A 23,287-nucleotide genomic window follows, 5' to 3' on the forward strand; every position below is an offset into this window, starting at 1 on the left:
CTGTTCTCCTTTGTGTTGATTTTGTATAACTGAGAGGCTATTGTGTGCTGCTATCAATCACATTGCATGCAGCCATCCATGCAGAATATACACAGAGAGATGCTTGTTGAGGAACCTCTTTAGCTTGTTGATCCCATCAGGTTACTGGAGGAAACTGGTTTATCTTAAAGCATGGATTATTTAAAACATCAGACAATGAGATAGGCAAACCACATGAATATGTTTATTATAATGATGTTATCATAGCTAGCAGTTACAGCTGTAGGGCACTGAATATGAGTGGGTCTCATAAAGCAGAAAATCAACGCTAATTAGCATGTTAGCATAAATTAATTAGCATGTTTTTGTCTCCACATATTGAATGGTGATCACCTGCTTGACTTTGGAGAAGATAGTTCTTCTTTTGTGTTTTATCTCCTTATCAAATAATTTTTTTCAGAAAATAAAACCTACCGGAAAACTGTGGAGTTTGAAGTTATAATATTTCACGTCTGGATAAGATGGTGTGCTTTTAGACTTTTTATTCATTTCTAACCTACAAACATTTCAAATATTATTTAGCCTTTTAAATTGATTTGTATTTTATCATCTGTTTTAGATTTGCCACATTAAACTAGCCCTTCAGTCTGCATTAAATTTCACCAATTAAAGCATTGAAATTACTATTTTTTATTGTGTAGAAACAGAATTAAGTATTACAGATCACAAATTGTGCTTGAAAGAATCTTTATGCAGTCACATGAGCTGGATCAGTGCATCCTCAATGCATCAGGAAGTCCCAATGCATTGAGAAAAGTATGAATTTTTGCTCAGTTGAATATGTTTATATATTGAATTTCAGTGTTTTCTGTCCTATAGAATCATGGCTGCTAACATGGGGTCCATGCGCATCCTCATCAAGGGAGGGAAGGTGGTGAATGACGACTTCACACAGGAAGCAGATGTTTACATTGAGAACGGCATCATACAGCAGGTAACCGCAGTTACAAACCTTTACATACAACAAAATAAGCACATAATCTCACCTCATTTCATAACAGTTACACTTTAAAACGTCACTTTTTCCCCTATCTGTTGGAAAATCCAACCTCAACCCACTCATTCTCTGAGTAGTGCCTTCCTAGCTGCTCACAATACTCTGTTGTAAAAGGTTTTTACCACTCAGTGAAATACGGGGCCATGATAGTGAAGACTAAAATTAGCTCTAAAGTTGTTGCCATGGAGATATTTATCACTTTATTTAGAAAAGATGGACTTGACTCAGCAGCCTAGAAACCTGATATTTAATCTCATAAAATTTGCTTCTTCTTTTTTAACTCTATCTGTTTATTTCTGGAATCACAAATATGAATTGAACTAAAGTTAAATAATATATTATCTGAGGAATATCCAGTTATTAGTTCACATTAGTGCAGTTACTTGCTTTCAAATCAAATTATATAACTTTCTCCATCTGCTGTTTAGAATAAATTATATGTTTTACACAAATAACTATTCATTAACTATAGGGCTTAATCGATTAATCAATTGTTCTCACAATTAATCGGTTAATTGAGTAAAAAAATTGGCTTATTCTGCAGATTGTTTTACTTGTGCCTTTTTTGGACAATATTAGAAATATGTAAAAAGATGCAAAAAAACCCAACACCAAACAATTGAAGAAGAAAATACCGTATTTTCCGCACTATAAGGCACCTAAAAACCTTCAATTTCCTCAAAAGCCGACAGTGCGCCTTATATATGGACCAATATTGAGCCACAACAGGTGGCTCATTTTTCCTGTAGAAGAAGTGCGCAGTGCATGCTGGGATGGTTGTCAGAACGCTGGTTTGTTAATAAAGTTTGATAATACATTTAAAGCCGGGGGTGGGGGGGGGGAGACAGAGACTGCGGTGGCAGCGTGTCGGTTGGTCTGTGTTACCCAGAAAGCAGTTGGGCACAATATCGCAACACCAACACCATGAGTGAAACAATGACTGGGGCAGCTACTATATAAAGCACACGGAATCACTTCTTTACAAATGTGGATGTCTAATAATAGAGTACGGAACAAATCAGCAACCCAAACTGAAGCATCTATTCTATGCGCCTTATGATGCAAATATTATGCATTATATATGAAAAAAGTTTTAAAATAGGCCACTCATTGAAGGTGCGCCTTATAGTGCGGAAAACACGGTAAACATTTTATTGTCTAAAATGCAACAACTTAGGATTCTTTAGTGGACTATTGATCATTTGTAGCAAAGGATGCATCTGCAGCTAAAACATGCATCTAACATCTACATTTCAAAAGCTTTTGCAGAATTTGATCCAGAAAAAGCTAAAACTACACCACCGGAGGAGTTTTAAGTTGAACATATTTGCAGACACATATATTTTTTTATATTAAATGCAAGATGTGTGGTGATCTGTGTTGGTGTATTTATTTCTAGGTTTTTTCTGAGTTTAGTTAGTTCTGTTCCCCTGTGAGTCCTTGTGGTGTCCTGTCTCCTTCCCCTTGATTGCTTCCCAGGTGTGTCTCGTTCCCTGATTACCCTCCCTGTGTACTTAACTCCACCTGTGTTCTTTGTCTCTCTTTGCGTTTTGTCGTCTGTCCGCTCCCAGTGCCTTTGAGTTTGTTACCTGTTTTCATTATTAAACATCATTTCATCATGACTACCTGGGCCTACCTTCTCACCAACACCTACAAATCATAACAGGATGTTTATATTTCTTTTGTACATTTTAGCTTAGTTGCTGCTCTGAGTATGCTGTTCCTTCAACAATTGATCTTTTTTGATTGTTTACTAAATTAGTTGTCAATTATTTCAATAATCTGATTAATCACGATTAATACGATTAATCGTTTTAGCACTAATCAACTATCCCAGTGAAATAAAATATTTGCATTACAAGAGCAAAGTCCAATCAACAGAACAATGAATGTTTAGTTCGGTGCCGTTCCTCGGTGATGTTCAGGCTGTGTTTGTGTTGTGTGGCAGGTTGGGAAGGAGCTGATGATCCCAGGTGGAGCGAAGGTGATCGATGCTTCTGGAAAGCTTGTGCTGCCAGGTGGAATCGACACCTGCGTTCACCTGCAGCAGACGTTCATGAACGCCAGCATTCAGGACGACTTCTACAGTGGAACCAAGGTACCGTGTCTGTCTCATCTCTTTACAGTGAAAAGGCCTTCAGCTCCAGATGTGTTGAAGATTTCCATGAATGCCCATTTTGTTTAGTCTCTTTCTTATAGTTGATCTGCAATGCTTCATTTTGAAACCTCTTGGGTGAGTCATTACAGCAGGTTTGGAGTAATCAATGACATTGATTACTCATTGGAGCATTATATTAAACATGGGGAACCAATATGTGGTTTTAAACTTTTACCTTTTTGTCTTTCTTTTGGTTTGTTTTGTTTGTATTTCCTTCTAATTCATGCAAAGCACTTTGCTGAAAATGTTCTGTATAAATAAAATTACGGTCCTTTACCTTACCGTTGGATTTATTTTACATTGGAGCATTGTACGGTATGTTGGCGTTTGAGACCTTTTAGTCCACTTTATGTTGTCAGACTGATCATTGTAGGTCCACAGTAATTTGGCCAGAGTTCAGCTAGTGAATTTTACCTCATCTTTTCAAAACATGTCGTTAATAATCACTTTGTTCATGACTTTATGCAACAACAAAAGCAAAAACAGAAGAAATCTGTTAAATAGTTTTCACCCCAAACTCTAAAACCTTAGAATTAAAACTGAACTATTAGGATAAATATTATTTCTACTGGTTCTGTACTTCCATTTATTATTGATGCTCATCTTCTCTCTCAAAGGAGAGAAAATAATTTTATTCAGTGTAATTGTTGCCTGTGGTGCTAAACACGTGTTGGAGGTTGTTTTGTTCTCCATGTATTCATTTGTCTTTTATATTTTATAACTAAAGTTGACTTTTTGCACATTTTGTTTCTCACGACCTCAGAAGATCCATATTTTCAGATACATACATTTATATACTATTATTTATGCAACATTATTATGCATGAATTAGAAATGGAGCAGAATTTATTGTAGAAAAAAGGTAAAAAGTGCGATTATTTTTATGTCTCAGTCAAACTTAAATACAAGTCATACATATTCTTACTTCACCGCGTCTCGGTTCAACTCCAACTGAAGGGTGTTGAGTGGATCTTGAGGAAAAGTGACTTGTTCCTGTGCCAGCGTTTCCCCCGGCAACCCAACCCATTGCCACCGCTGCCATGGCAACTAACCCCCCACCTCCCCACGCTTCCACTGTGGCAATGTCTGCCTGTTTGTGAGTACGTGCACACATGACCACAGTGGCATTGTTTTTTTTTTCCCCGTTTCCACTATGCTGAGCCTGTTACCATAGCAACCGCGATCTTTCCGAACCCAAAAACTATTTCCCTCTGCATCCTCCACCCTGCCCCCCATTGCTTTGTAACAGTTTGACCCTTCTTCCTTCCTCCCCGCTGGTCTTGTGCTTCACCCCCTGTAAGTGGGAGGACAGTTTGATAATAGTGTTTAAAAAAAGAAGATTGTGAAGCATGAAAAAAAAAAAATAGTAAAAATAAATACATTTTACAAAAGGGGGATATTAGTGCTTCACTGAAGCGCTGCAAATGAAATTAAGTATATCTTTGTTTTTAATCATATTATAAGTTTTTGATACATTACGTCCAATTTTATTACTTTTACAAAACTAAATATTATATTATTTTTTGTTTTATTGTTTATCTCCCTGTGATGCTGTGAAACACTTTAGTCAGCTAAGGTTGTTGTAAATGTGCTATTTTATCATTTCATTCATTGATTAATTGGATATAAATGCATAACATAAGTTCCTACTTCTGTGCCTAAAATAAATTAAAAAATTTAAATGTGTTAATTCACTATCCACTTGTTAGCCATGAAAGATTTTTTCAGTGATTTAACTAGAAAAAGGTTTCTTGAACAATCACACTAATGTTGAGTCATTTGTTTGCTAGTGAAATGTTTCTAAGTGTTTTTTTATTGTTATAAAGTGTCTGACATGAGCAACCTGAATTTAATAATATAAAAGTATATACTGGGATTGACACTTTTAGATTTGTATGAGATTTTGTTTTTGTTTATATTCTTGCCATCCTGTCTCACATAATGTAAGACTAAAATGTTTATAAAAGCAGTTTAATTCAAATAGATTTCCATCTTTATTTATAGCAGTGGTTCTCAATCTTTTTTGAGGTACCGAACCCCCCAGTTTCATGTGCGCATTCATCGAACCCTTCTTACCCCCCACCCCCGCACCCCCTGCACAGTGGCGGAGCTAGAGGGGGGGCCAGGGGGGCCAGTGCCCCCCCAGTCATCTGATTGGCCCCCCTAGTGGCCCCCCCAGATGATTGACATGTAACAGCGCCAGGTTATTCCTGCACATTATTTGGAATCATTCTAAGTCAACCTAATATCTAAAGAAGAAAAACAATAATAAATATATTAAAAGAAAATGTATAAAACTTTATATAAGTCCATGTGATGACATAAATAAATAGATTTAGATCAGGCACGATACCAGCCTCCTTTATACTCATAACAGCAAGCTGATATTCTTCTCCTGGGTGTTTCAGTTGTGCTGCGCTGTGGTGCAACTCAAAGGCTAAAGCACTTCATACCTGGTGGTGATGGTAAAACACCAATAAGTTATTTATTGATCCTCCGCAAAAAAGAAAAAGAAAAAACCGAAGAGGGGCCGACAATGTTCATAGTTCAGAGCAGAGGTTGCGCTGGAGTTATTCGTTGACCGTCAAAGAAAAAATCATTTTATTCCAATTTGTAGTTATCAAACGAAACATTTATTATTTCTCTGCGAGAACGTTTTGAAATCAGGTAACATTTCACGAAATGACGTGATTAGAAGACGACAGAACTCTGATCGTTCCTGATCCCGCACTGACTTCCATCGGCGGGAGAAAAACCCCGCAGAAGCGGATCAGCTGAGCTAGACGCTCCAAAGCCTCTGGTCCGTTAAAGCGTCCAGATCAGAGATGATTCTCTGACAGATGTTGTTCTTAGTATGATTAATAATGAGCTCCACGATGTTCTCTGTGCGTAAAGTTGAAACTGTCTGAGCACCAAGTGGTCAGCTGATCACAGTCTGGACAGAAACCAGCGGACAGCTCTCTGTTCTTATCAAGACGAGGTGAGGAGGGAATCTGACATATTAACTCAGTTAAGTTTTTACTGGTTTTGTTTTTAAAACACCATTAACGTAAGCAGTGTAACTATATATTGTATATTTGGCGTTTGTCGTCTCATGTGTGATTAATTGGAGCGTAACGGTGGAGCATTTATTGCCCAGCGCTCTGCGCTTGTTTCTGTCTAACGGATCTGCACTTTAATTTCTTTCCTCTCTCAACAGTCAGCTGTTATTCCTCTACTTGAACTACAATAAGTAGATCACATTCTCTTTAGGTTTTCTCTGTGTGCTCCAAACTCATTAAATGTAAACTCATGAGAAGCCCGAGCCACCATCAGGCAAATAATTCTGGTCTGACCCGAACTATTGTTACCTGTCAAATTACCTGTCAAAACAGAGCTTCCTAACCAAGGTGTCCATAACTCTTCAACACGCTGTCAGCTCCCGGTCAGAAAGACGCATTTAGTTCAGTGTCCATGAGATGATATTCAGAAAGGATCTTTTATTGATTGATTTTAGTTTCCTCTGCAATGAACTCTTAGCGTAAGGTCTATCATGTCTCCATGTGCGCCAGTCAAAGGTGTTAATTATAACATGTCAAATGACAGAGGGGCCTATATATATATATATATATATATATATATATATATATATATATATATATATACACATTAAGGATTTTGCCCCCCAGGGGTGGTCCTGGCCCCCCCTTGGCGCCCCTAGCTCCGCCACTGGTTATGAACGCCGCATTCCAGGTTTCCCTCAATGGAATATATACTAGGCAGTCCCAGTGACCGTTTCACTAACGGTTTTTGCCCATGTGCTTCTGGGTAAAAATCAATCGAGTAACTCTCTCTGAGTTTGAGGAAAACTTTTCAGAAAAGAAAAATGTAAGAGTTTTCTGGATTGTATGAAAGAATATTTATTGAAATGTCTCTAGAGAGAGTATTTGAATCAAACAGAATATCTATTTGAATCTCGGAAATAGTTCGTGTAAAATTACTTTATATATATTTAGGAAAAGTAACATAATTTTCGCTGTAAATCAAATGTTAGAGAAACCCTAATATTCCCAAAGGAGTTACTTACTATTGGGAGGAGAGGATATCACCCAGTTAAGTCTTTATGAGGCCCAAAAGAAGAAGAATGTCTTTTATTTTTAGCCGAACAGGTTTGATGGCCTGAAGAGATGTTCAAACTGATGAATCATCAGAAGCTGCGATTCTTCGTGAGAACAGAGGACAAGGCAGAGAGGATGTTCCAGGAAGACACTGGGATTTGTATTTGACATGCCAAAAGGTGTTGGCACTCCAAACTGCTGACTCATGCATCAGGTCTGCAGGGATTATGGGATTATTATTGTGTGTGAGTGTGTGCATGGTTGTGTGTCCTGTCTGTCTTTCTGTGTTGACCTGTCCAGGGTGACCCGCCTCTCGCCCGGAACGTTAGCTGGAGATGGGCACCAGCAACCCACCCGACCCCATTAAGGGACAAGGGTGTAAGAAAATGGATGGATGGATGGATTACAATTACTAATTGTTCACATGTTGTATTCAATAATTTACACATGAACATGAAGTTCATGTGTAATTATTCTTGACAACACAACATGTCAAAGAACATTACTAATAAATTGGAAATACTTAAACTACCCACTTGTTCAATGGAACTTGGTTGAAAAAGCTCATCACCTGCTTGACCATCAGTTGTTTCTGATGAAAAGTTTTCTGTATTAAGCTATTTGTGGGAGGAAACATACAAAACCACATGAAAAAGCATGAAGACTGTTGATGGAGTCTTCAGTGGAGAGTCAAAACTTGTGCAGGTCACTTGAAAGAGAGCGTCAGGAATAAATCATTCTGTTTTCCTCTACCTCTCTCAGCTCTTTGCATGCTCGTACATACGTGGTGGTTTTCACACGCCCATGTGCTCGAAGCTAAGGTTGAACGAAATGACACGCTGGGAACGCCGTCTTTAGGCCGTAGCTTAGATAGCGGCCAGCAAAAGAAATTAGAAACTATTGTTAGGTTCCTCATCAAAAAATGTATTGATGAGGAAAACACTGTTGAGCAGATTTAATGGGAAACCAGGTGATTGTGTTTTGCACGTTGTAAAGCCTAAATCAGTTACAGCCACATTGGCTGAATCTTGTCTAAATTGTTGGAAAAAGTTACATTTGTGTTAATATGAATGAGTTTATTTGGAAATGTTTTGATGGGAAACATCTCCTTCACTAAGAAGTGTGAATCACTTCAGAGCTTTTCCTGGTTACCATAGCAACTGTTATACTTCTTCCCAACTGATGATGTCACTAGGAACCCAGGCTTTGTGTCATAGATTCTATGACATCAGCTCTGAACCTTTGAATATCTTGTTACGGGTGTTCTAAAGCCAGATGCGCAGAACTCAACGGATTTATAGAGAAGTGCAATTTTTCACCCAGAGACTGAAACGCAAGATGGAGCCCCGTCGATTCCCCAGGAGGCCTGATACACCTATGCCTATGATGAGAAAGATATTTGACCCAGACCTCCCATGTGATTTTGGATTCAAGAAGAGCGTCAAAATTGAGGATCAGGACCATGCTTTAAGGAACTCGATTTTAAAATTACCTAAAATTAAAAAGATATCCATCCTACCCCATACCGCAACGAAAAGTAGAGATTCGGGAGGATTGCGTAGATATTCAGGAGAATTCCGCCAGAAGTAATTCCAACTCTAGCACAAGCTCAGGTTTCCTTCTAAGTTTGGTAGACGGAATTGATATTCAGGCACGCATTGACCAGCGTAATAAATTTCGAAAAGTACAGGAGATGAAAGAAAGACACGAAGCTGCTCTTCGTAAATTACAGGAGAAGAAGCCAAGACCAACGAATGCCTACGCACGGGATGTGCAAAACTGGAGAGACAAGCGGGAGAAAACTCCTTCAAAAACGTTGCTGCAAATTGACAGAGATGGGCAAAAACTTCTCAACTTGTCCACGGATGTGGACAAGTTTAAAGCTGACAAGTTGAGAGCTTGTCCAAAACTCATTGTCCTTTCCAATGAGGATTCTGGAAAGGACAAACATGGCATACAGTTTAAAAGTCTTTGTCACGTGGAAATGAACAAAAATTCATCAAACAGGTTAGTGAGAAGGCAGAGGAACGATTGGTAAAGCCAAGGCAAACACCCAGAGTTAGTGAAGGCAAACGGTCAGAATATGTACATGACGAGAGGGAGAAAAATGTTCACGAGCAGGTACAATTTCAAGAGAAATGTAAGAAGATGGCCTATGAAAATATAGAGAATATAAGGAGAAAAGAATATGTCAAAGAAGCTGTTGAGGAGAAAAAGCTTAATCAAGAAAAAGCTAAGCAGGAGTTTGCCCAAAAGTTACTTGACAAACAGGAGAAAGAAAAGAAAGTCAAAATGCAAAAGTATTTGACTGATGCATGGGATGATCAAGTTGAATACAAACGGCAAAAGCAGATTGAAATGGACAAGATCATAAATAAGGGTCTGATTCCTTGATGGACTGCGACATTCCTGATAAGGATAGAAGTCGTGAAATACGTAAAAAAATAGTGTACGACCAACTGTCACTTACAAAGAAGGAAGAAGCTAAAAAACGGGCTTTTATGGAGGAAAAGTTACTGAAAGAAAGGAAAGAGCGGGAATCTGCAGAGCAAAAGCGTGAAAAACTGGAGAAAGAGAAAAAAGCTGCAGCTATAAAAAGTCTGACCAATTCTTGGGATTCCCGAATTCAACTCAAACGGCAGGAGAAAAAGGAACAGTGTGAGATTGAAAGGAAAAACATGCAGACCTTGATGGAATTAGACAGAGTGTGTGGAGATGCCAGGGAGGTACTTCTGCCAGGGAGAACTACCTCCCTGGCAGAGTCTGCAAGAAGATCTGCAAGAAGATCGGTGGGAACTGCTGACAAACATGACGACACAAGAAACAGACCTATACTGAGTAGTCAGAAAGTTAGGAAGCCTGTCACACTTCCTTTACTCAAATCCACCTCTGTGCACTTTGCTGAGGATCACCAACAGCAAAATAAAAGAGTGAAATTCCCATCCATTTCCAGTCCCAGATAAATGTCTGTTTCTCAGCTGGCCAAGGAATGTGATGGGAATCCCCCGGAGGAGCTGACCCAAGTGGCTTAGGAGAGGGAAGTTTGTGCCTCCCTACTTAGGCTGCTGCCCCCATGACCTGAAGAAAATGGATGGACGGATACATGGATAGATAGGTTTTCTCTGGGTGCTCCAGTTTCCCTTCAAAAACGATCAATCGATCGATGGATAGATGTATAGATAGATGGATAGATGGATAGGTTTTCTCTGGGTGCTCCAGTTTCCCTTCAAAAACGATCGATTGATCGATAGATGGATAGATAGATGGATAGGTTTTCTCTGGGTGCTCCAGTTTCCCTTCAAAAACGATCGATTGATCGATAGATGGATAGATAGATGGATAGATGGATAGGTTTTCTCTGGGTGCTCCAGTTTCCCTTCAAAAACGATCGATTGATTGATAGATGGATAGATAGATGGATAGATGGATAGGTTTTCTCTGGGTGCTCCAGTTTCCCTTCAAAAACGATCGATTGGTCGATAGATAGATGGATAGATGGATAGGTTTTCTCTGGGTGCTCCAGTTTCCCTACAAAAACGATCAATAGGTTTTCAGCTTCAGAAGGGAGGCCCAGACTTCCCTCTCCCCAGCCACTCCTTCCAGCTCCTCCGGGGGAATCCCAAGGCGTTCCCATGCCAGCCGAGAGACGTAGTCCCTCCAGCGTGTCCATGTCTTTCTGATTAGCTTCCCTGTGTATTTAACCCCACCTGTTGTCTCTGTCCTTCATCGGGTCCTCGTCATTAGTTCATCGTTCGTCTGTCCGTTTCCAGTGCCGCATGTCTTTCTGAGTTTGTTCCTGATTCTTTATTAAATACATAATTTCCTCATTACTACCTGGGTTTACCGGCGTCTTCCTCACTTACAACCATGCACATATGACAGAATGTCCCTAGTATTAGCTACGGCAGATATATGGCCAGGGCCGTACAGAGACCACTACAGGGGCAGGTGCTCAACAACAAAAAAGGGCCCATCTAACCGCCTTCTAGGACAGAATATTAACAGCCTCTCAGCTTTCAGAGTTTAATAAACAATGATAAATTACAAAATTGTGAGACATACAATCAGAGCTAAAGGAAATCTCTACATAGAGCATAACACTATGCATATGTAAGATATTTTATTAGTAATTTCTTTCTGCAGATCTATTTTGTAAATCAGAGCTGGTGGTCTAGCTCTGGTTTACATATTTTGTCTTTATAGAATTACACTATTAAAAATATAAACAAGGGCACAAAGAAACCTTTATGCCCTTGTAATCTTTTTATAGATTACAGATTAGTGGACTGTAATCTATAAAAAGAGCTTCCTGTTTGCTGCAGTGGAGATGAAGACGGTCCAATCAGGAAAGCAGAGCTGCATCAAACTTTAAGGTGGAACTGCAGAAAAAAGAAAAAAACAAAAGCAAAAATTGAATTGTTAATGCATGTCACCATGAGAAAAGCCTACTGAGTTTTGCTTAAAAAAACTTTTTTAAACATTTAAATCACACATTTGTCTCATGAACAGCCGTCTCATGTCTCAGTGATTGTTTTTGTTAAACTTATTTGTGCATGTCATAAATCTTTTCTTCATATTCTAAGTTTTTGTTTGACAATTTATTAGTAATGTTCTTTGACATGTTGTGTTGTACCTTTCATGTTCATGTGTAAATTATTGAATACAACATGTGAATAATTAGTAATTGTAATCCATCCATCCATCCATCCATTTTCTTACACCCTTGTCCCTTAATGGGGTCGGGTGGGTTGCTGGTGCCCATCTCCAGCTAACGTTCCGGGCGAGAGGCGGGATCACCCTGGACAGGTCAACACAGAAAGACAGACAGGACACACAACCATGCACACACTCACACACACACCAAGGGAGAATTTAGAGAAACCAATTAACCTGAGAGTCATGTGTTTGGACTGTGGGAGGAAACCCGATGAAAACCACGCATGCACAGGGAGATCATGCAAACTCTATGCACCCAGAACCCAGAATCTTCTTGCTGCAGGGCAACAGCTCTACCAACTTCACCACTGTGCAGCCCTGCGCTACTGTGCAGAACTGTAAGAACTGGTTTTCTGTAAGAATGTCATACAGAAAACATTTTCCTGAACTCTACTGTGACTTTTCAGTAGTTGATTTTATGTATGCCAATGAGTTTTAGCATAAAAGATTAAATCTCAGCCTAACTTGAATGTTTAAAGTACTAGCATAAAGAGCTGCATTTTTGTGTACAGTGCCCACTTAGTTTTTAGTCAACAGGTCATGTTTGATGAATGCACTAAATCTGGTAGCGTTGCGATTGTATTTAATGTAAAAATTTCAGCACCTCTGCATCAGTACACACGTACCTCATGCTAAACAGTTTTTATGGAATATTACCATGGAAGTTATGATTAGTTAGAAAGTATCGTTCCAATTACTTCTACGTTGTTTTTTTTTTGTTTTTTGTTCTTTTTTTCCGCTACTGGAGTTTTACTGCAGTTCAATTTAAGACGTTTGTTGAAGTCTGGTGGAGGTGTTGAATACTTTTTTGCTTTTTATTCACCCCTCTAAATCATTGAACTCAGGTGTCACTTCCGTGTCCACAAACGTGTGAAATCCAGCAGTGAGTCCAGTTGTGGAATGATCTTTATCACAAGATGTTTAGGCAAACAGGTCATCACAATCACAATCTTGTCTCTCCATAACAATCAGGAATAGCTTGTGTTTTCTAAACTGACCAAAAACTTAGGGTGCTAAACTCAGATAAATAACAAAAAGAAACTCCTTACAGGATTAAAATAAACTTTTAAAAGTCTTCTTTAGACTTTTTGAGGTCAGAAATTCATGTGAAATACCAGAGAACGCACTTTCAATATGAAAAGTTTCATAATCAAAGAAAGATTCTTTCATAATATTTTCTGCATATGCTGGGAAAGATCATTTGGCTGAAAAGTGGTATAATGGTGGTGCAGTAAATATTCATTCGTACATTTTTGATATGTATATAACCAGATGAAGTTTTAGCGTAGAAGGAAATGTAAATGTCTGCCATCATAAAAATAAACATCAAAAGGAACATTATTGAATTTATATCAAATAAATAAAATTCAGTATGTAGGATAATTTTGCTGGAAAATTCCCTGAATAAATATTATACATAGTTTGCATACAGTTGTTCTGACAACTTTTCATCTCACAAAGTAACAAACTTGTGATCCAGATTATGGTTCTAATATACCAAATCAATAAAACACTGGAATATTGACAACTAGAAAAGCATCAACAGATAATGTATTGCCATTATATATTTGTATGTTTTTAATCTATTCTAGGATTTCACAATTTTACTTTTTGTTAAGTTTGAATTCTCCAATATTGTCAAACTGCCTAAGTAGATAGTTGACCTGAGTCTAGTTGTATCTGAGAATAATGAGACATTCTTATGACTGCTAGGATGCAAGACACTGCATAGACTTGTTAAGCCACGTTCACTAATCACAGCTAAATGTAGAAATCCAACATCCAGACATCCATGGATGTTGGAGATAAATACATGTCTATTAAACCCAATCATGCTCAAAGGATGCAACTTTTCAACACTCACCAGTAACCGGCATGCTTCCTATAGGACGAAGATGCATCTAACTCTGAAGCTTATGATGATATTGAGGAGGATTTTCTTCTGTCTACAATATATGCCATATTGTGAAACTTACTGGGTTTTCTCTCCAAATCATTAATTCAGCTGTCTGGATCACTCAAATCCTCTCATCCTTGACATTGATTTTTTGAGCTTCCGCCATCTGGTAGATGCTACAGGCTACTGAAAACCCAGACAAAAGACTGATCTACAGTTTCAGTGCTAGAGCCATAGCTGCACTAAACACGACCATCTTGTGACATACTGAACATGCTATACCTGCTGAATGTGTTTTAGTTATTTGTTTATTTTCTTAAGGTCCTGGTTAAAGATCCTTCAACCAGGACCAGGAGCACTCTATCCAACTTTGTTTTACCTATACAATGAAAATAAACAGTCATTCAGTCATTCCATGGACAAAGGTGTATAAAGTCAAATATGTACCATGCAGACTACTTCTACAAACAATGGTGAAATAACAGGTTGCTCCCAGAAACTTAGTGATTTCTAGTGAGGCGACATTATAAGATGCCACCTGGGAAAAAGTTGTCAAAAGTTTCCTTAGCAATGACATTTTTAACAGTTAACTGTCAGTGGTCTAACAAAGTGAAAGTAATAAGAAACAACAAGTCAGACACAAAGTGATAAGCCACATAAAATCAGTCACCACTGGAATCTATGCAGCAGAGAAATGAAAGTGAAAATTGAAAATCAAGATGCAAGCAAATAGTATTTTTTTTATTACAGCAGCAAAATGCAAACTATTTACAATAGAAAAAAATAAATAAAACAAAATACTTAAACACACTGACAACACATAATTGAGTCTGCTCTCTATAGGGAGAGCAAAATTCAAGCAGATCACAAAGTTAGCATTGATACTAATTAACTTTCTTTCCACCTGCATTCTGGAGAAAATAGCACTAATCACAGAATATCCTTCTTTGTTCAAAGTAAACTTACATCCCTGGAATGAGAAACATAAAAGATACTTAAATCCAGCAATGATGTGGCTACATGTCATTCTCCCTCCCCTTCCTTGTCGATTGTTGGTGGTAAATGGTGTCCATTTTGTTGAATTATTTCCAATTATTTGGTTCAAACTATTCTTAGAGTTGTGGTCCTTGATGGTCCAGGTTCATTTTTTTAAACTTCACACAATATTGCTGTGCCGTACACTGGTACCTGTGAGCAGCCATCTGATCAGGGATATTTTTAAATATCTTGTTTTGTTCCCTGTCACTCTGTCTAACTTTCTCTTTACTCTCATCACCAACTTTAAAATGTCTGAAAATCATCATTGTTCATTTCGATGTTTGTATTTTTTTTTATTTATTTATTTATTTATTTATTTATTTATTTATTTATTTATTTATTTATTTTGAAACATAGTTGCTCGGAGCCTCAGTCAAGTACATACTAAGGAAATGGCTTGTACCAAAAACAAGTACCTAATGGAAAACCCTTATAAGTGAGTATATGAAAAGTCACTATTAGAAAAACAACTCTAATCAGGAAGCTTGTGATCTATTAACAGATGAAGGTTGGCACTAGATACCATGTTTCCCTGAAAGTAAGACAGTGTCTTACTTTCTTTTTATCCCCAAAAGCCCCACTATGTCTTACTTTCGGGGTATGTCTTCTATTGGAAAAAAATTGTCGAATTTTTTGTTTTAACCATAAAATTAACATTTATTAACAACCTGAACAGTATTGTATTCACCACAAAACAGTTTTATAAAAGGAAGTGCAGGGGACGGCGCGGTGACGTATGGAGAGGGGGACGGTGCGGACGTGGGCAGGAGGCGGCGCGAAGCTAGATGAGAGGGAGGCGGCAATACCCCCGTGTTTACTTACTTTTGGGGTACGGCTTATATTAGCCGACCCCCCTGAAACCCCCGATACGTCTTACAATCGGGGGTGTCTTACTATCGGGGAAACACGGTAGTCAAAATGATGCAGGATGAAATGTGGCCCCATTTTAATTGCATCAGATGATGACCTGTTTGCCTGATACAGTAAGTGACATCTTACTTAAACATCTTAAATGACATCTGATTGGCTGCTTCAACCAGTAATGAGACATGTTTGCTGTGACTCTGAAGTCAATATTTTTGGTGAAAGTTTGGTTAAAAAAAAATCTTTAAGTTCACGAGCCAGTGGGCGGGGCTAACATTGATTCTGTATGAAGTCAATGACATCTTCCTCCATGCAGAACCACAGTGACGTGATGTCCTCATTTATTTGGAGTTTTAAAGAATGAGAATTCATTTAAGTTTTTTAGTTGTTGTAATTTGTCACTCTTCAGTCTCTTTAGGCTTTGAAACACAGACTAAAATAAATGACAAGAACTCCCTTTGTCATTTTCTTTAACATTTAAAACAAATGGACGTAGGTTAGCCCTAACCCTACGTGGGGTTACATGACTTCTGTGACACTGCTGTATCACATCAACCTTTGATTTTATGAAAGTAGATTCCACCACCTTTTTTTTACTCGGACATTCCCCTCCTTATTTCAGTCTGTTATTTGTTTTTAATATTTGGAAACTTGATTGCATGTCCTTCATAGATATTAGAACCATATCTTACATTGCAACAAGGAACAAGTATCCTTTTTTGTGTCACAGGAAATCTGTTTTTTTAGATTAACACAGATGTGTTAATCTGTTTTTTACATTAGATATTTGTTTATTAAATATGAACAACATTTTCATCAGTAGGAAAGTGTGCACACTTTTCTTTCTTAAGGGTGGAAAAAAGGGGTTTATATTATTTCCATTGTGGTTGTTGTACAGTGACACCTCACAATACAAAAGACCAATCAAATTGTTCTGAAATTGTTCACTCCCACTCTGCAGCATTATATTAGGAGGGTCCGTCCTCCTATGATCGTCTCTTAGATGGATGTAGCTGCTAATGTGGGTCAACATGAATATTAAATTCTTGTTTTATGCATTACTCACTCTCAGATTTGGATGTAAGTATATATGCAAATGTGAAATATATGTCCTTTATTAGAGTTTTACATATATGTATATTATTATTTTTAATTGTGTTAAATTCTGTTTTTATTGCAGTCTTTTAAGGTGAGATTTTTTTGATGGATTTATTTTCAGTTTGCAGTGACGAACTGAAGTTTGAGGTACAGACTGTGACTGCTGGACAAAATGTGACCCTAAGCTGTCCTCGCCAGACCTCCGCTCTCTACCGAGAAACTTTTTACTGGATCCGACTTGTTTCTGGAAACTGGCCTGAATTTCTTGGAGCAACAGTTAATTTCAAGATTGACGACGTTTCAAAGATTCCTCACATTCAGACCAAACAGGAGGAAGGACAATTTCATCTTCATATTAATGAAGCTAAGCGAAACGACTCTGGACTTTACTACTGTATTAAAGTCAAACAACTTGAGTTCATATTTATGAAAGGAGCATTTTTGAAAATAAGAGGTAAAAACATCTATTAATGACATGTAACTGCATATTCATAATTGTTCCTTTATTTACCTGTGAAAGTAAACCATATCTTTATTTTCTCCAGGTCAGGAATCAGATATTATTGATGTCATTCTGGACCGTCCATCTGGCTCAGTTAATGCAGAAAACTCAGACACTCTGCAGTGTTCAGTTCTCTCTGATTCCGAGAAGAAAACATGTCCAGCAGATAACAGAGTTTACTGGTTCAAAGCTGGATCAGATCATTCTCATCCCAGTTTGCTTTATCTACAAGAAAACAGTGGAGATGAGTGTGAAAACAGTCCTGAAGCTCAAACTGCACAAAAATGTTTCTACAACTTTTCTGGGACCTCTGACAGTGGGATTCATCACTGCGCTGTGGCTGCATGTGGAAAGATATTATTTGGAAACGAAGCAAAACTTTCGGGTAGAGAACTTTTCTACATAATGATGATGGACAGGCTACTGGAATATAATGTTCAAATTGCATTTTTTTCTTCTTTTATTTTTTCCTTTCTAGGTGCCAACTCTATGGATTTTTCCAAAATCTTTCTTCCTTTATTGTGCTCGGCTTTGGTCATAAGTCTTGTTGTAATATCTTGGCTAATTTATAAAATCAAGAAGAAAAAGTGTGGCTGTTGCAATGGTAATGCACATTTCATTCATCAGTTCATCAAAAGAGTTTTCAATAGGATTGAGATTCTTATATTTTTCACTATATGCAAACAGGTCCAGCAACAAGTGGTGGTGATAACCAAAATCAGGTAAAGTGCAAAATATTCTTGTAAATTTGCAGTTTTTATAAAGTTATAGAATATTCTTTAACCTTTTTATTGTTTTCCCAGAGTGAAGAAAAAAATTTGGTTTATTCTGCACCGACATTCAACAAGAGCAAAGTTAAAAAAGGAGAAAGAAGGAATGTAAGAACAGCGCAAGAGGAGACGGTCTACACTGACGTTAAAACATTTAGATAGATTTAATTTACTCTAACATGATGAATTAGTTGTTTCTCATTCTTAAAACCAACAAAACAAATATTCATTAATAAATTTGTATTTTGTATAATTTATATACTAAGTTGCAAGCTGATGTAGGTCGATTGTTTATTTTTAATTTAGGATTTTTAAAATGAAGTCCTAAATCGCATTTACTTTTGTAAAAAAAATTGTATTGAGTCCATCAGAAGTTATAGAAAAATCAGATTCATATAAAAAAATCTTTGTCTAATTTTCAGCTGCTTTTAGGAGTATTTTTTTTTCTTGTGTATTTCCCCCTCGGTTTTTCACAAAACATCTAAATTAATTGAAAACTGATTTGGCCTCATCTCCAAATTCCTCTTAAATAAATCAGTTTTTTTCAGCGTTTACAATTCGTGCTGAACTGTGACATCATTGTATCATTTTATTGATTCTATTCTTGTCATACATTTTTATTCTTTTCCGTTTCAGTGGTTCATTCGTTTTCATTATCCTTTCCTATATAGTTAGATGAGTGTTTCTAGTGCATTTAACTGTAAAGCTGAATTATTTTTGTTAATAAACTCTTGTATTTTGGAAAGTTGTTTGTGTTTATTCCATGCTTGTGTAGTGTCTTTGTGTTAAAAAATCACCAACACCCCTCCATCAATTATTTTAATACCTAAGCTTTATCAGGTGTTAATAAATAATAACTCAGACTAATAATGGCTGTTATTTTCATGATGATCAGGTGGTATGCCGACTTGGTAAATATTAACTAAATTACTAGTTTTGTTAATAATTTTCCTCAGCAATTATTAATAATTATTCAAGCCATAACCAGACCTATTGTCGTGCAACACCCTTAGACAGTTAACAAGCTAGAGAGGAGATGTGTGTGCTGCTTAACAATTGAAAAGTCTTTGATTTCTCTGCATTCAAAAACAATTGAAACTAAGTCAGGCTGGGCTGAACAGTGTCGAAGGCCGATTACAGAAGTTTAAATGATTTAGAAATATAAGGAGGAGAGTTGTTTGTGTTTATTCCAAACACGTAGAACCATGTCTCAAACCGTAGATGTTTGAAAATAAGATTGACTCCTTTTTCAAGATAAAGCCTGTAAGTGAAACTGAAAGCAGTCAGGAAAAAATATGACAGTTGTAGCCTATTTATTTAGATATTGTACCTATTTGCTATGAAATGCCTTTTCCCATTCTCTTGCTTGTTTTGGCAAGACTGTAGCTGGAGACATCAGTTTCAGAGAGGCCATGTTACAGTTCAGAGGATAGCAGTGAAATTAATATAAGCTTTGGTATAAAATTAGTTTATTAGATTTAGATGCAGTGCATGTGTGGATGCGTGTTTGTGTGTATGTGTGTCTGCATGTATGGAGGGGAAGGAGGAAGGGTGTTTGTGGGATTGCAAGGACTTCTTCTGGTGAAGGTTTTATGCTTTATGCACTTTGATGATCCCAAATGGTCAAAGAATCATTGCCTGAATCACTAAACAAACAGAATCAACTTCCTTTCCATGCTAGCCAATTAAATCTTCAGTGCAGATAAGCACAGTGAATAAAGTAAAGTTATTATCAAGTCATTGTGAAATATGGGCAGAATATTAATTCAAATGAATGTAAATAAAAGACTATTATGCATATTTGCTGTAAATTGGGAAAATCTGATTTACAACGGCACAGAATGTTTCAAGATCTCCAAAACAAAAACATATTTGGCAGCGTTGTTTATGTAGCGATACCACATGACGTTTGCTACTGAACTGGCAGCAATAAGAGCAGCTAACTCTAAACAAAGAGACAGTTCTTCAGTTTATTCTTGAATGCGAGGAGGGAGTCAGATCAGCGTAATAACCTCCTGGTCTGCGTCTAACACAATCAGACTTACAACCAAGTTTATATACAGATAAGTCTAAGCCACATACCACAGTAGATGCAGCGTCGAGAAAACCAGGTCCCAGATGATTTTATCGCACATCTGTGCTCGAAGCAGCAAACTTATCTGATCTACTAACCTCTTAAGATGTCACTTCGTCTTCAACGTTCTTCTCAATCCACAACTTTCTTCTCTTTACTTACACAACCCAAAGGGTTCCACACAGATAAATATAGTTAAACATACCTATCCGCACACGTTTTCATCAACAGTACAATATCAGAATTGTAGAAGACATTGCCAGAGTTTAATTTACTTAAAGCCACTTGTTTTCATATGGCACAAAGTCACAGTCCAGATATTCAACAATATATATGTTAATATATAAATGTACTTCCTCTTAAAGGTTCCTTCAGCTTTGCTGCAAGAAATACCTTTGAAGTTCAAAATTGCCACATAGTATTTTTAAAATTAGAACAAATTGCTTTGTTAAAATCTATAGACAATCAATAGACAACAACAAACAGAGGAGCCCTTTCAGGAGGTGTTAATGAAACAGTTATAATTTTTTTACTAAACTACACAGTATCTATTATAAAGCTCACACTTTGTATGTCAAAATCATAATATTTGCAAATAATATTTCAGTCAGATAACGCCTGCCAATGAAGCATCCAAAAAAGACAAACTTTACCACAGATATTTTTATTTTTTAAATAAATAAAATATACATCTTAGAAAGAGCAGAAAACAGCTGGAGGTAGTGTGGAGTTTTATTTAGACAGAAATTCAAATAAGTTGCTTTAAGCGTTCATTCATGTCATGGAACTGTTGCTTGTTCATTAAGTCAAGGCCATATCTAAAGATTTTCTTTAAGTTTAATCCGTTTGCGAGAGTGAGGGGGAAGACACTGTGCTACGAAAAGACAGGAAATGCCCTTGGACTGTGAGCTTTTACGTAGCCAATCAAATGCTTTCAAAGCTCTGGATCGCCACACCTCCTACTGTCAGTAATAAAAAGAGTAGCTTCAGTGCGGACAGCGTGTAAAGATGACTCTGTTCTGGTTTACACTGTTTCTTATGAGGGGCCGTTTAGGACAAAATCTATGTTTTGTCTCTCACACACTACAAGAAACTCACGCACACTCAAAAAAACATCACGCACACTCTAAAAAACATCACGCACACTCCAAAAAAACATCACGCACACTCCAAAAAAACATCACGCACACTCAAAAAAACATCACGCACACTCAAAAAAACATCACGCACACTCTAAAAAACATCACGCACACTCTAAAAAACATCACGCACACTCCAAAAAACATCACGCATACTCTAAAAAACATCACGCACACTCTAAAAAACATCACGCACACTCTAAAAAACATCACGCACACTCAAAAAAACATCACGCACACTCTAAAAAACATCACGCACACTCTAAAAAACATCACGCACACTCCAAAAAACATCACGCATACTCTAAAAAACATCACGCATACTCTAAAAAACATCACGCACACTCTAAAAAACATCACGCACACTCTAAAAAACATCACGCACACTCCAAAAAACATCACGCATACTCTAAAAAACATCACGCATACTCTAAAAAACATCACGCACACTCTAAAAAACATCACGCACACTCAAAAAATACTCAAATTGCGTATACATACTACTAAAATGTCTCACGCACACACATTTTATCTTTCTTGCACACATACACTGTACTAACAACTCGCACACGCACACAAATGCTATCTTTCTCGCTCACATACACACTACTAACATGTCGCACACACACACAAAAGCTATATTTTTCGCTCACATACACACTACTAACATGTCGCACACACACACAAAAGCTATCTTTCTCGCACACACACACAAATGCTATCTTTCTCGCACACATACACACTACTAACATGTCGTGCACACACACAAATGCTATCTTTCTCGCACACATACACGGTACTAACTCGCACACACACACAAAAGCTATCTTTCTCGCACACACACACAAATGCTATCTTTCTCGCACACATACACACTACTAACATGTCGCACACACACACAAAAGCTATATTTTTCGCTCACATACACACTACTAACATGTCGCACACATACACAAACGCTATCTTTCTCGCACACATACACGGTACTAACTCGCACACATACACACTACTAACATGTCGCACACACACACAAACGCTATCTTTCTCGCACACATACACGGTACTAACTCGCACACACACACAAACGCTATCTTTCTCGCACACATACACGGTACTGACTCGCACACACACACAAACGCTATCTTTCTCGCACACACACTACTAACTTACACACGCACACAAATGCTACCTTTCTCGCACACATACACTGTACTAACAACTCGCACACAAATGTTTCTCTCACATACACAAGACTAAAGTTGCGCACACACTCACACACACTCGTTTTATGTATGTGTGAGAGCGAGACTCTTTTTTTGAATGTGTGAGAGCGAGACTCGTTTTTTGAATGTGAGAGCGAGACTCGTTTTTTGAATGTGTGAGAGCGAGACTTTTTTTGAATGTGAGAGCGAGACTTTTTTTGAATGTGAGAGCGAGACTCGTTTTTTGAATGTGTGAGAATTGTCACGGAAGAGGCGGGGCATAACTTTTTGATCAACTGCGCATGCGTTGATCCTAAACTATAAGCTTCGATTGTTGACTCACTGTATGTTCTATTACTTAGTATATTTGTGCTTTTAAATATATATAGAACTTTAAACTTTCTTGTAACTTAAATGTACTATAGAAATAAATAAATCTGATTGATTGATTAGAAATAGCAAAATTGCTGTAGTACAATCTGTCCACTGGGTGCCAGCATTACAGGACTTATTAACCGGCGCCAACTAGTGCCGAAGAAGAAAGAGTCTGCTATACCGAACATGGCTAACTCTAATTCAAAACGAGAGAGAATAGGTCAGGCAGCTGCCATTTTAAACACCATTCTATCTTCTCCGGAGGCAACCAGTACTTTGACAGGCGCATTAAACGATTCAACGACTGCCCGCAGTGGTACA

The 23,287-nt window shown here is 37.6% G+C and overlaps 2 protein-coding genes across 2 annotated transcripts; both read left to right on the forward strand.

Annotated features, from left to right (window-relative positions):
- Positions 1 to 833: 833 nt before the first annotated feature.
- Positions 834 to 5,701, forward strand: LOC145553252 (dihydropyrimidinase-related protein 5-like). Its single transcript, XM_081612042.1, has 2 exons — positions 834 to 973; positions 2,985 to 5,701. The coding sequence occupies exons 1-2, from the start codon at positions 863 to 865 to the stop codon at positions 3,219 to 3,221; spliced, it is 348 nt and encodes a 115-aa protein (XP_081468168.1). The 5' UTR covers positions 834 to 862; the 3' UTR covers positions 3,222 to 5,701.
- Positions 5,702 to 15,961: 10,260 nt separating this feature from the next.
- On the forward strand, positions 15,962 to 18,911 carry LOC108166609 (uncharacterized). The gene is made up of 6 exons (XM_081611822.1): positions 15,962 to 16,886; positions 17,026 to 17,358; positions 17,450 to 17,791; positions 17,885 to 18,010; positions 18,094 to 18,128; positions 18,210 to 18,911. The coding sequence occupies exons 1-6, from the start codon at positions 16,826 to 16,828 to the stop codon at positions 18,336 to 18,338; spliced, it is 1,026 nt and encodes a 341-aa protein (XP_081467948.1). The 5' UTR covers positions 15,962 to 16,825; the 3' UTR covers positions 18,339 to 18,911.
- The last annotated feature ends 4,376 nt before the right edge of the window (positions 18,912 to 23,287 follow it).

The sequence above is a fragment of the Poecilia reticulata genome, chromosome 10 (assembly GCF_904066995.2).
Source record: "Poecilia reticulata chromosome 10, P_reticulata-male-v2, whole genome shotgun sequence".
Taxonomy (NCBI): Eukaryota; Metazoa; Chordata; class Actinopteri; order Cyprinodontiformes; family Poeciliidae; genus Poecilia; species Poecilia reticulata.

Bases quoted from the DNA above. Each gene is read 5' to 3' on its own strand.
- LOC145553252 (XM_081612042.1), top strand. From the start codon at position 863: ATGGCTGCTAACATGGGGTCCATGCGCATCCTCATCAAGGGAGGGAAG. The intron at 974-2,984 runs GTAACCGCAGTT...GTTGTGTGGCAG, and splicing joins AGAACGGCATCATACAGCAG to GTTGGGAAGGAGCTGATGAT.
- LOC108166609 (XM_081611822.1), top strand. From the start codon at position 16,826: ATGTGGGTCAACATGAATATTAAATTCTTGTTTTATGCATTACTCACT. The intron at 18,011-18,093 runs GTAATGCACATT...ATATGCAAACAG, and splicing joins AAAGTGTGGCTGTTGCAATG to GTCCAGCAACAAGTGGTGGT. The intron at 18,129-18,209 runs GTAAAGTGCAAA...TTGTTTTCCCAG, and splicing joins GTGGTGATAACCAAAATCAG to AGTGAAGAAAAAAATTTGGT.